The sequence below is a fragment of the Podarcis erhardii genome (genome assembly GCF_964252035.2).
Source record: "Podarcis erhardii genome assembly, chromosome: 4".
Lineage (NCBI taxonomy): Eukaryota > Metazoa > Chordata > Lepidosauria > Squamata > Lacertidae > Podarcis > Podarcis erhardii.
The window spans coordinates 10,770,399-10,783,184 of NC_138508.1; the positions used below are offsets into that span (position 1 = coordinate 10,770,399).

The following is a 12,786-nucleotide window of genomic DNA, read 5'->3' on the forward strand; positions in this document are numbered from 1 at the left end:
TCTGCAGTTCTGCAACACGATTCCGAGACTCTAGAAACACAGAATCCTAGAACTGTGGGGTTGGAGGGGAACCCAAAGGTCTCTAGTCCAACACCCGGCAATGCAGTGAATTGCAGTCACCCAACCTCTGCTTAAAAACCTCCTCTTGGAAGAGCAGCCATTTCACGTGGAGCAAATCTCAAATGAAATCAATGACCGAGTGAGCAAAAGGCAAAAAACGAGGCCAGCGTACTTTTGTCTCCCGGTAAGATGGAACGGTAAAAGCGGTCCCTCTTCTTCTTCTCTTCCGGATTAGGAGGCAAAGGTTTGGAGCCGTGGTTCAAGGGTCCCGCCTCTTTGCTCCCGCTGCCTATCATCGTGCTAGTGTTCCTCATTGGAGGAGCCGGGGGCTTGTCTTCTGCTTCTAGGCCATTATTGGACATCTTCAGCGATGACAGCTACAACTAGGATCAAAAGAAACACAGGGTTTGGACCCAGTAGATTGAGGCGCACGGAAAACAGGTAGAGGCGAGTATACCGTGTTTTTCCAAGTATAACATGTCTCCGTGTGTAAGACGCCCCCTATTTTGGGGGACTCCAAATTAAGAAAATGGGTGGAGATTGCCCAGAGTTTTTTGGTGGGAAGATTGATTGATTGATTGATTGATTGATTGAATCTTTATTTGCATCGGCCATCGGCCATAGCAATAAAACAACAATACGATATACAGTGGATGCTAGGGTTGCAAACGTGATCTGTGCGGGATGCACATTCTCAACCCACAGTGTTTGCAACCCGCGTCTGCGCATGCATGGGTTGCAATTCGGCGCTTCGGCACATGCGCAACCACTGAAACCCGAAAGTACAGTGGTGCCTCGCAAGACGAAATTAATCCGTTTCGTGAGGCTCTTTGTATAGTGTTTTTTTCGTCTTGCGAAGCAAGCCCATTGACAGCTTAGCGGATTAGCGCTATTAGAGGTTTAGCGGCTTTTAGCGGATCAGCTGATAAGCGGATTAGCGGCTTAGGGAAAGGGGGGGGAAGGGGGAAAAACCCGCAGGAACTCGCAAGACATTTCATCTTGCGAAGTAAGACCATAGGGAAATTCGTTTTGCGAAGCGCCTCCAAAACAGAAAACCCTTTCGTCTAGCGGGTTTTCCGTCTTGCGAGGCGTTCGTCTTGCGGGGCACCACTGTAACCCGTTCTGGTACTTCCAGGGTTTCTGCAGTCCACAACCCGAAAAAACGCAACCTGAAGCAGCTGTAACACGAGGCATGACTGTACAAAGAATAAAAATAAAAAGTCAATTATATAAAATACATTTTAGGGTATATAAAATATACCCTATGATTTTATATATTTTATATTTAAAATATACCCTATTATATAAAATGCATTTTGATTGCCCATAGTTGTTGAGCTTTTTTAGGGGGGATTGCCGAAAATTGCTCATCTGTCTGACCTATGCTGTCACTCGCACCCATAGCAAAAGCCTATCAGCCCTTGACGCAGTCAACAATAACACACCCAATAGCTGCTGACAATCTCCGGCTCGCAGCAGCAACCAGTCACACTTCCCCCCTATGTACTATCCATGTATAAGACGAACCCCAATTTTTAACAAAAATTTTAAAGAAAAAAACCTCGTCTTATACGCAGAAAAATACGGTATTCTGCTACAGTGGTACCTCAGTTCTCAAACGTAATCCGTTCCGGAAGACCATTCGAATTCCAAAACGTTTGGAAACCAAAAACTCAATATGGAAGCCTCAATTCAATTGAGAAAATTGAAAAACACGCAGCGGAAGGAGGCACATTCAAAAACGGAAGCATTTACTTCCAGGTTTTCAGTGTTTGGGTTCCAAAACATTTGTCAACAGAGACGTTTGAGAACCGAGGTACCACTGTATTCCGCTGCCTTATGAGCAATGGATTTGGGGCTAAAATAAAATTTGGACTAGGCTTGGAATGAGAACCAGTTCAGCAGCAGAATAAAGTTCACTGTATTCATTTAAAAAATATCTCTGAACTACACCTGAGAATAGTTCTCGTAATCATCGGGTGAACTGAACATGAATTAAGTTCATTCTGGGGTGGATCACTAGTTCCCAAACTTTTTCCAAAACTCGCCCCCAGTGCCCCATCCCCTATAAAAAGCATTATTCAGAAAGTGGTGTGCACTACCGCTGAGGAAGATAATATCACAATGACATTTGAAGCAGTCACGAATAATTGCATATTTATTCAAAATCCAATTAGAACTGTTTAGTTAAAATTCAACCAAACTGATGGATTCGATCTCGTGACCCCAGCTTTCCAACGAGGAGTCGCCGCTACCAGTGCCTTTGAAAGATCTCTGTGGCAGGCAAGAGTTGAGGAAGTCAAAGCTTTTCCAGTTATCGATTCAGTAGGAAAAGTTTCCCCCAGCTATATTGCCCCATGTCAGGCAGCGGTTAGAAAGCAAGTGGCTCCAAATATTTTTAGCCACATGCAAAAAGAGAAAACTTGGCGATGATGGCAGGGCTAGGGATGCCAGATGAAAAACTGGCAGTGCCTGCTCTTATGCCGCCAGCAGCTGGCGGAGATGGCAAGAGTCAGAAGAGGGGGCTCAGTTCGGAGACCCAACAAGCCTCAGCTGTGCTTGGCCTGAAATGTATGTAAATAAAAGAAAGTACCGTATTTTTCGCTCCATAAGATGCACCTGACCATAAGACACACCTAGTTTTTAAAGGAGGAAATCAAGAATAAAAAAGATTCTGAACGAAACAGTGGATGTATGATTTTTGTGGTTCATGCTGTGGCCACAGACATGTGATCTGATGGTGAATTTGGAGTGACCCAATGCAAAAATCTTGAGGATCCATGTGGATCCGTGCTTTGTACCCAGGTTTTTGCACCATTGCAACCCCACGAAACAGTGGGTGCGTGATTTTTTTGGTGCAGGCTGTAGCCATGGACATGCTATGTGATCTGATGGTGAATTTGGGGTGACCCAATGCAAAAATCCTGAGGATCCATGGGCTTTTACCTCCCCCCTCCCAGGCAGCCTCGCTAGCCTCCCTTATCTCTCTTCCGATCCCACCAATCAGCTGCTTCCTTTCAACACTCCCTTCCCTCTTGTTTGCCTTAGTGTCTTTTCCTTAGCTGAGGCATTTTTTTGCTCCTCCTTTTCTTCTATTTTCTCTCCTCATTGCTTTAGTCTTCCTGTCTCCTCTCCTTGCAAGTTTGCTGTCTTTACCTCCCCACTCCCAGGCAGCCTCCTTTATTGCTAGCCTCCCTTATCTTGCTCCCGATCGCTTGCAATCAGTGGCTTTGTTTCAACACCCTCTTCCCTCTTTCAAAATAAAAAAGCATGTTCTGCTTTTCGCCCCTGGGCAATTTGGCTCCAGGGCCACGCATTCGCTCCATAAGACGCAGAGACATTTCCCCTTACTTTTTAGGGAGAAGTGCGTCTTATGGAGCGAAAAATACGGTACTTCTTCACACAGCACTTAGTTAAACTATGGAACTCGCTGCCACAGCAGGCAGCGACGGCCGCCAACTTGGATGGCTTTAAAAGAGGATTAAACGAATTAATGGAGAGACTTGCATATCTGAGTTCCTTTCCCCCCGATAATAATTTTTATTAATTTTCAATTACAACAATCCATTGCTTTTTTTCTTTTTTAAAAAAAAGTTTAGGTGTACTCTCATTTTCTTACTCATATTGAAATACTGCCCCTCAATGAGGTCGAACTTAGATTCACAAAATGTTTAGGGGTATGCATACCCCCAGAAAAAAAGCACTGCAATAATGCAATAAAAGCCTCATTATGCCCATACCAAATTATAATACAATTAATAATGCCAATCTTTCAAATGCCAAATTATACAATTTATGTGGCCACCCGCATGCTAGAGTTTGATTATTTACATAATTTATGTCTTCCATAATCTTATTCCAATTACACACCAGTCAGAAAAACAAACCCTTATACCACAGCTACAATTTTAGCGATTTCCATTCGCATTAACACATTAAATGATTTATAATCCTACAGGTGAAGAATTCATACTCTGTCTTTATTCTTCTTGTTCTGTCCATAGTGTTTCTTCCGGTCTTTGTACTATATTGTGTGTGTGTGTGTGTAGTGGTACCTCGGGTTACATACGCTTCAGGTTACAGACACCGCTAACCCAGAAATAGTGCTTCAGGTTAAGAACTTTGCTTCAGGATGAGAACAGAAATTGTGCTCCGGCAGTGCGGCAGCAGCAGGAGGCCCCATTAGCTAAAGTGGTACCTTAGATGAAGAACAGTTTCAGGTTAAGTACGGACCTCCGGAATGAATTAAGTACTTAACCCGAGGTATCACTGTGTGTGTGTGTGTGTGTGTGTGTGTGTGTGTGTGTGTGTATGAGTGCCTGAAGAGGACCTCAACCTAGAGAAAGGTGAGAAAGGTGGTGTTAAGAGATACTGCTCAACTGTCCCAATTTAAGTGGGATGTCCTGGAATTACAGAAGCCATTCCTGGCTTCTGACTGGATCCCAGAATGTTTTTTTGTTCCGGCGCTCTGGTGAGTCTGCTGGCTCTCATGGGACCCAAAAAAATCTGAGCATCCCAATTTGGATCACTCGGATGTTGATGGGTATGGTAAAGTAAAAGGCAAAAAGTAAAGGACCCCTGGACAGTTAAGTCCAGTCAAAGGCAACTACGGGGTTGCGGCGCCCATCTCGCTTTCAGGCTGAGGGAGCTGGCGTCTGTCCACAGACAGCTTTCCGGGTCATGTGGCCAGCAGGACTAAACCACTTCTGGCGCAATGGGACACCGTGACGGAAACCAGAGCACATGGAAACGACGTTTACCTTCCTGCCGCAGTGGTACCTATTTATCTACTTGCACTGGTGTGCTTTTGAACTGCTAGGTTGGCAGGAGCTGGGACAGAGCAATAGGAGCTCATCCCATCACAGGGATTCGAACTGCCAACCTTCTGATCGGCAAGCCCAAGAGGCTCAGTGGTTTAGACCACAGCGCCACCTTTTACCTTATGGTAAGACAGACTTGCTAACTATCTGGCACCTTCTATAGATTACCTGGGAAAAAACCCCAAGGAAGCTGGAGTCACTGCAAAAATACTTGCAACTGGGACTCATGTTTGGGCAAATTAGCCCACAGATCATAGGTCATTCAGTGCTTCCATCACCCGGCAGAGGACCAAGGAAGTTTTTAATGTGTGACATTTTAATATATTTTTAATCTTTGTTGGAAGCCACCCAGAGTGGCTGGGGAAGCCCAGCCAGATGTGCGGGGTACAAATAATAAATTATTATATATTATCACTTAGGAAGGATTCTCGGCACGATGAGGAGAAATCTGAAAACCGCCTCTCCCACCAAAACAGGAACCAGTGTAGGAAAGCATTCAGAGTGTGCCCCAAGGTCACGCAAACACAGCAATCTCAAATCAGATATGCAAAGCAGGCCGGTTTATTTTGCATAATTTGCTTCGCCTCTGCAGAACATGGCCAGGGGGGTGGGGTGGAGGAGGCGGGAGAGAGAGAGGAAAACATCTAGGGAGAATGTCAGCGTTTGCTTACCTCTCACCCAGCAACAGTTCGGCTCAGTCCTGCTGGTGTTTTCCCCAAGCATCAGGGCATAAAAGCCTCCACTGCCATAAAGTCTAGAAACTTGTTTGAACTGAATGAAGGCCATGGTTGTCGGAACGCTGCATTCTAACACCAGGGATCCAAATTCCTTGCCTGCATTATGTGATGTTGTGAAACTAATTTTGTGTGTTTGTTTTTTGTGTGTTCCCTCACAGTGAAATGCGAGGTTACAGGGAACCAGGCAGAGGGCCTTCTCGGTGGTGGCACCCGCCCTGTGGAACACCTTCCCATCAGATGTCAAGGAAATAAACAACTACCTGACTTTTAGAAGACATCTGAAGGCAGCCCTGTTTAGGGAAGTTTTTAATGTTTGATGTTTTACTGTGTTTTTAATATTCTGTTGGGAGCCGCCCAGAGTGGCTGGGGAGGCCTGGCCAGATGGGCGGCGTATAAGTAATAAATTATTATTATTATTGTTATTGTTATTATTAAATATTATTACCCTTATGTTTCCCTTCCCTTATGGTTTTGATCTATGGGCTACTTTTAAAATGAGGCTGCATTTTAAACTGCATTTTAACCTGTATTTTAAATTGGTCCCCCCCCCTTATGTTTTTATTGTAATTTTACTAGTGTTAACCGCCCTGAGCCCGGCTCTGGCCAGGGAGGGCGGGGTATAAATAAAATTTGTTGTTGTTGTTGTTTTCACATATCCAAGGCTGATGGGGAGGAATTAAAAGAGAGAAGAGTCCTGTTGGATCAGGCCAACGCCCACCTAACTTTCTGTTCTCACTGTGGCCAACCGGATGGCTGTGGGGACCCCGCAAGCATGACATGGGCAGGACATGGAGAGCACGACTAGTAGCCATCGATAGCACTATCCCCCATGAACTTATCTACCCCTCTTTTGAAGTCAAGCGTTACTTCTTGTGGCAGTGAGTTCCACAGCTGAACTACGCGCTGCAGGAAGAAGTCCTTTCCTTTGCCTGTGCTGAACCTTCCGACAATCAGCTTCGTTGGGTGTCCAAAAGTTCTAGCGTTATGTTGGATGTTTTCTCCCTAGTCTTCTTCTCCAAACCCATGCAAAATCTTATACACACACACCCCTTGCAAAATCCTAAAACACAGTACCAAAAACCTATGCGTGCCTCTGTGTACTTCACCCAAGCTGGCATCCTACAGGATTCCAAGCTCAGAGCTGTCCATTCCTGATTTACCGGCGCAGGAGGCATTTTAAACGAGCGGCACCTTAATTGATTCTCAGCACCCGGAACATTTTTCTATTAGGAAATCCCCGCAGGAAGGGATTTGTTGACATGGTCCGGGGCAAAGTTCTCTCCTTGGCAAATGGAGGCATTCTCCAGCAATCTCCGCAGTCCAGGTGGGTGTTTCAGACACCAACTTTCTCCCTCGCCTGCTGTTCACGCCCCTGGCTGTCGGCCACCTTAGACATTCCCCCAGCGTAATCTCACGCCAGAGAAAAACAAAAACTGACAGCTGGCTGGAGGCACAGGTGGATTGGGGAAAGGGGAGAACGAGAAGCAGAGATGCTTGGAAAGTTTCCGGAGAGTTCTCCTCGGCTGCATTTTAAAACGCGCTGTCGTGTTTGTCAATAAAATACATCACTTGTGACCATAGCCGTCAACTTACAGATTTGAAAATAAGGGACCAGCAGCCTCGAAAATAAGGGATCAGCAGCCAAAATAAGGGATTTTCCAGGCACAGGTATGTTCAACTTCTGAGCCCCTCTGAGCCAAAGGCAGAAAGCCCAGCCAGCAACCAAACGAAGCCTCAAGCGGTGGTTCCCACAGCGCAGCAACCCGGCAAAGGGGATGCAGCAAGGAAAACCACCGTCACCTCTCCGCTGGGAAGCGCTGAGCAAAGGCGAGTCCCCAGGCAACGCAGCCGATTTGATCAGCACAAGGCATGCAAGCTCCACCCCCCAGTCATTCTTAGACTCCTTATTGGGTGAGCAACGCAGCCAAGCAACACAGTTGGAGCCTCCCTCCTCCCTGGCCGGCAGAGAGGGAGGGAGGGAGAGGAGCTGCTTCCTTGAAACCCGGGAAATTTAAGGGACATCATCAATAAGGGACAGCAGCGGGACACGGCGCTGGGATAAGGGAGTTTCCCACCAAATAAGGGACAGTTGACAGCTATGCTTGTGACATGGGGCGCTTCCGGACTGCCACACTTTTTGGGTGGGATTCAATCAGAAACCACAAAATTCAGGCAGATTTGGGGATGGGGAGTTGGGCAACAAATCCACTTCCCCAAAAAGATTGGATTTTCACTTTTAAGGACGGTGAGGGTGGGGTAGAGGCATTGGAAAGTTTGAGGTGACACTTTGGCGCAGCATCATCCAACCTCCCCACGAACAATCGGACTGAATACTCATTAAATAGCCGACATCGTCTAACGATGAAAGGTGAACCATGCCAGCAATTGCATGCAGTCTCAGAACCGCAAGGGAGTAAGGAACTTAAAAATGGGGGGGGGATTATTGGCGGTTATTAACAGGATAACCGGTTATTATCCCCCATCTCAGGGGTTGGCCACCTTTTTCCAGACCAGAGACATGCTTGGAAACGCCAGAAACTGCTGTGGGAATCACAAAAATATTCAGTTCACGGAAGAAATATAATGATGATTCTCAGAACCTCTCCCCCAAACAGGAGGAGGAGGAGAGGAGGAAAAGGAGAAGGAGAAGGAGAAGGAGAAGGAGAAGGAGGAGGAGGAGGAGGAGGAGGAGGAGAAGGAGAAGGAGAAGGAGAAGGAGAAGGAGAAGAAGAAGAAGAAGAAGAAGAAGAAGAAGAAGAAGAAGAAGAAACCTTCCATTGTTCCCCCACATGCACACAAAAGCAAAAATTTAACAATTCAGAAAGGGGCCTTGGTAGGTACTATTGAGTGTCTGAAGGTGCTGTGGTACCTGTTTAGAACCCCAGGTCTATGAAAATCAAGTCTTGACTTGGACTTGCAGGTTGGCTAGGCTTACATGAAAAATGGCCATTAATATACAGTGGTACCTCAGGTTACATACGCTTCAGGTTACAGACTCTGCTAACCCAGAAATAGTACCTTGGGTTAAGAACTTTGCTTCAGGATGAGAACAGAAATCGTGCTCCAGCGGCGGGAGGCCCCATTAGCTAAAGTGGTACTTCAGGTTAAGAACAGGTTCAGGTTCAGTACGGACCTCTGGAATGAATTAAGGACTTAACCCGAGGTACCACTGTACTTTTCTCTTTTGATGTGAATGCATCTCTTTCTAAGCCATCACCGGGTTACAGGTAGGTAGCTGTGCTGGTCTGCCGTAGTCGAAACAAAATAAAAAAAATTCCTTCCAGTAGCACCTTAGAGACCAGTTAAGTTTGTTCTTGCACACTTCTTCAGATACACTGAAACAAAAGTCACCAGACCCTTATATATAGTGAGAGGGTGGGGAGGGGTATTACTCAGAAGGGTGGTAGGAATAGGTGATTGGCTGATCGGGGTGGTAAACCTGTTGACGACTGCAATTAGTCTTACAGAAAAAAGCAATGGGTGAGATGGCTAAAAAGGTATATTTATATTTATATTTATATTTATATTTATATTTATATTTATATTTATATTTATATTTATATTTATATTTATATTTATATTTATATTTATTAAATGGATATTTATATTTATCATGCATAATGAGATAAGAATCCAATGTCTCTATTCAGACCAGGTCTCTCCATGGTTTTAAGTTTCGTAATAAGTTGGTAATAAGTTGCAACTCAGCAACTGCTCTTTCCAGTCTATTTCTGAAATTCTTTTGTAATAAGACCTGTTAACCTGATCTTTCTTAAAGTGCAGATACTGAGGATTAGCCCTGAGACCTTCTGCAAGCAGTGTTAGAAACTCAGATATATAAGCTAGGTGCCAAACGACTCCTTAAACCAGGGTTACAGTCTCCAAAACAGAACGTCTAGTTGCCATTTTGGGGCCAGACAGCTCAAAAGTTGCATTTTTCAATATGGATTTGGTTCCTGAAATTCCACACCAACAAAGGAAGAGTGGATTTGTAAATTAAGTGAGTATATAGAATTGGCAGAATTAACTTCAGTTATAAGATATCAATCAAATCAAAAGTTAAGAATGGAGTGGAAGTATTTCCAAGATTGTATGTCAAAATATTGTTCTAAAAATAACATGCTAATAGGCTTCGAATAAATAATGTAAGCAATAACAAAACCAATAAAGAAAGAGGGGGAAATCAGAATTTAACAAAAATAATTTATTATAGAATGCAAGGGGGGGAAAGGTTGAAAGAAATATAAAGAAGTTGAATTGCTGTGGAGGGAATTAGAGGGTGGGGTGGATTTTTATAATTAAGTGTATAATTATGCAGCTGTTGTAATTTAGATATTATATTTTATGTGAGGGAATCATTGGGAATTTTGGTTATCATGTATATATGTTGAGTTTCAATAAAGATCTTGGGGGGGGGATGAATTTGGTTCCTGAAATTCGTTCTGACTGTGCAGATTTTAAAAAAAGGCTAGGATGCTACAGGGTGTGTTTTTAGTGCATGAAAACAGCCCCGATCCAAGGATCCCCAGGCATGCACCTCCAATGGTGGAGACACCAGGCGCCATTCTGACCCCCGGGCATCTTCACGTGGTCGCAAGTAGCCGACAGCCAAGTGCGAAATACGGCTGGTGCCTTGCGAATTTCGAACGCCGTCTGCAAACAAAGATACCATATTTTTCACTCTGTTGGACGCAGTTTTTCCCCTCCAAAAATTGACAGGAAATGTTTGTGCACCCTATGGAGTGAATGCAGGCTTCTGCCATAGCCGTGCGCAACCCCTCCGGCAGGGAGAGGCTGCACGGGGCTATGGCTTCTTTAGCCCTGTGCAGTGTCTCCCGGCAAGGAGAGGCTGCACGGGGCTAAAGGGGAAGCCAGAACAGCGAGCAGGATCCATCCCGCTCGCTGCCTTGCCTTCTTCCATAGCTGCGCGCAACCTCTCCGGCAGGGAGAGGTTGTGTGCAGCCTGTACGCTGCTCTTTGGGTCTGGGGGGGAATATTTTTTTCCTTGATTTCCCCCCCTAAAAACTGGGTGCGCCCTATGGTCCGGTGCGCCCTATGGTGCGAAAAATACGGTACATTTCCCAACAAAAGGGAAATGGTTAAGTAAAGTATGTGAGTAGCTGGAGTTAGCAAAATTGACAGATTTAATAAGGCATAAACCCAAAACTATAATACAGAAACAATGGGAATGCTTAAATGAATATCTGTACAAGCAGGGCTCAAATACGAAAGTTTGGTTGTGCTTAGACTAACCTTGTGAAGATTATGGAGAACATAAAGATTTGACTGATTATGAAAGAACCTAAGGAAGGGAAATGATTGAAGAACAGATGTAAAGGCAAGCAAGATAACTAAGAAATGTGTGGTGAATGCGGTGGAAGACTTTTATATTATTTTAACTAGGATATATATATTGTAAGGTTTGACGCATGAATTTGGTAATATTATTGGTTATGAAAAGTATTTTTTTTCCTTTCCATTTGTCTTTTGTCTTTTTTTTAGTTTGCATTTTGGAAAACATGTATATAAATGTGTTTACAGTGTTATGTATTGTTCTTTGTTTCTCTTTTTTTTCTTGTAAAATTCAATATAAATTAAAATTTAAATTTAAAAAGTTAACGTATTTTTTGTCCTGTAGGACGCACCGACCCCTCTCACTCTCCAGGCTTCAGGAAGCTCTGCGCAACCCTCGGGAGACTGGCGCGACTTCACGCTGGTCTCTCGAGGGTTGCGCAGAGCAGCCTGCAGTCCCCGGCTTCGCTCATAGAATCATAGTTGGAAGAGACCACAAGGGCCATCGAGTCCAACCCCCTGCCAAGCAGGAAACACCATCAGAGCACTCCTGACATATGGTTGTCAAGCCTCTGCTTAAAGACCTCCAAAGAAGGAGACTCCACCACACTCCTTGGCAGCAAATTCCACTGTCAAACAGCTCTTACTGTCAGGAAGTTCTTCCTAATGTTTAGGTGGAATCTTCTTTCTTGTAGTTTGGATCCATTGCTCCATGTCCGCTTCTCTGGAGCAGCAGAAAACAACCTTTCTCCCTCCTCTATGTGACATCCTTTTATATATTTGAACATGGGTATCATATCACCCCTTAACCTCCTCTTCTCCAGGCTAAACATGCCCAGCTCCCTTAGCCGTTCCTCGTAAGGCATCGTTTCCAGGCTTTTGACCATTTTGGTTGCCCTCCTCTGGAAAAAATTCCAGAGAGGCTGATGAGCTATGCAAGATTTAGTGTTTTGCACAGTGCTATAAAGGGAAAGGAAGAGTCATCTTACAAATTCATCATCTGCAAATATTAAAGGCAGAACCCAATTAAGCAGCCAACTTCTCATGACGACTCAGACGGGGACGATTCTTTCATGCTCTGGCACAATCGCACTGCCTTCATATATCATCTTCCAGGTCAAGACTCCGAAAATGAACCAATGTAGAGACTATATATACAAAATAGCTGCGTAAAGCAGAGTTCTTCAAAAGAAGCCTCAGAAATTAAAGCTCAGAAATTGATGTCTTCCACCCAAGGCACAAAACACCAGTGGTAATTGCAGCTTTTGAAGTATCTTTGCCATTCACACTCAAATAATGTGTGCAAGGCTGCTCTGAAAGCATTATTTAAATGGAGAGCGTTATTAATTCTCAACAGAGACGTTTAACCACATCTCCCAAAGCTACTAAATTTAGACTCCTCTGCATCAGCTTCAAAGTCGCCACCACCTGTCCTGTAATCAACATGAAGCCAAGAAAACCAAACTGGATACTTCAAGTGTGCGTATTAATTCAGATCACAATCTGAAACGTTCGGCTGAGAAAGTAAAAAAGAAAAACTAAAACCATTAAGGCTGAACTGTGGACAAGAGCCTCCTTGGCAGCTGATCTCATGCGGAAAATATTTCTTTTATTTATCATATTTATTAAGTTTTTAACAAAAAAGAAAAGGGTTACAAAACAGTAAACAGTAAACAAAAAACACACAAAGAAAATACAAAAACTAAAATTTAACGTAAAAATAAAAATGAAAAAATGAAAATCCCTCTTTCAAATACCTTATCCGTCATTTACTTATTTTCATGACTTCCTCACACCTTCCTTTTTTGTATTCCATTTGAGAATTTGTTCAGCAAATTCATACCCTCTTAATTTACCCTTAATTGTTTATCCTCACA

General features: G+C 44.0%; 1 protein-coding gene across 2 annotated transcripts in view; it reads right to left on the minus strand.

The window, feature by feature from the left end:
- The window catches only part of PAK1 (p21 (RAC1) activated kinase 1), a 97,172-nt gene that overhangs the window by 38,382 nt on the left and 46,004 nt on the right, over window positions 1–12,786 (minus strand). For both annotated transcript variants that reach the window (XM_081860479.1, XM_081860478.1), the window contains one exon: window positions 233–443. In XM_081860479.1, coding sequence (XP_081716605.1) covers window positions 233–422 — 190 coding nt within the window. In that variant the 5' untranslated portion in view covers window positions 423–443. The remainder of the gene's footprint in view (window positions 1–232; window positions 444–12,786) is intronic.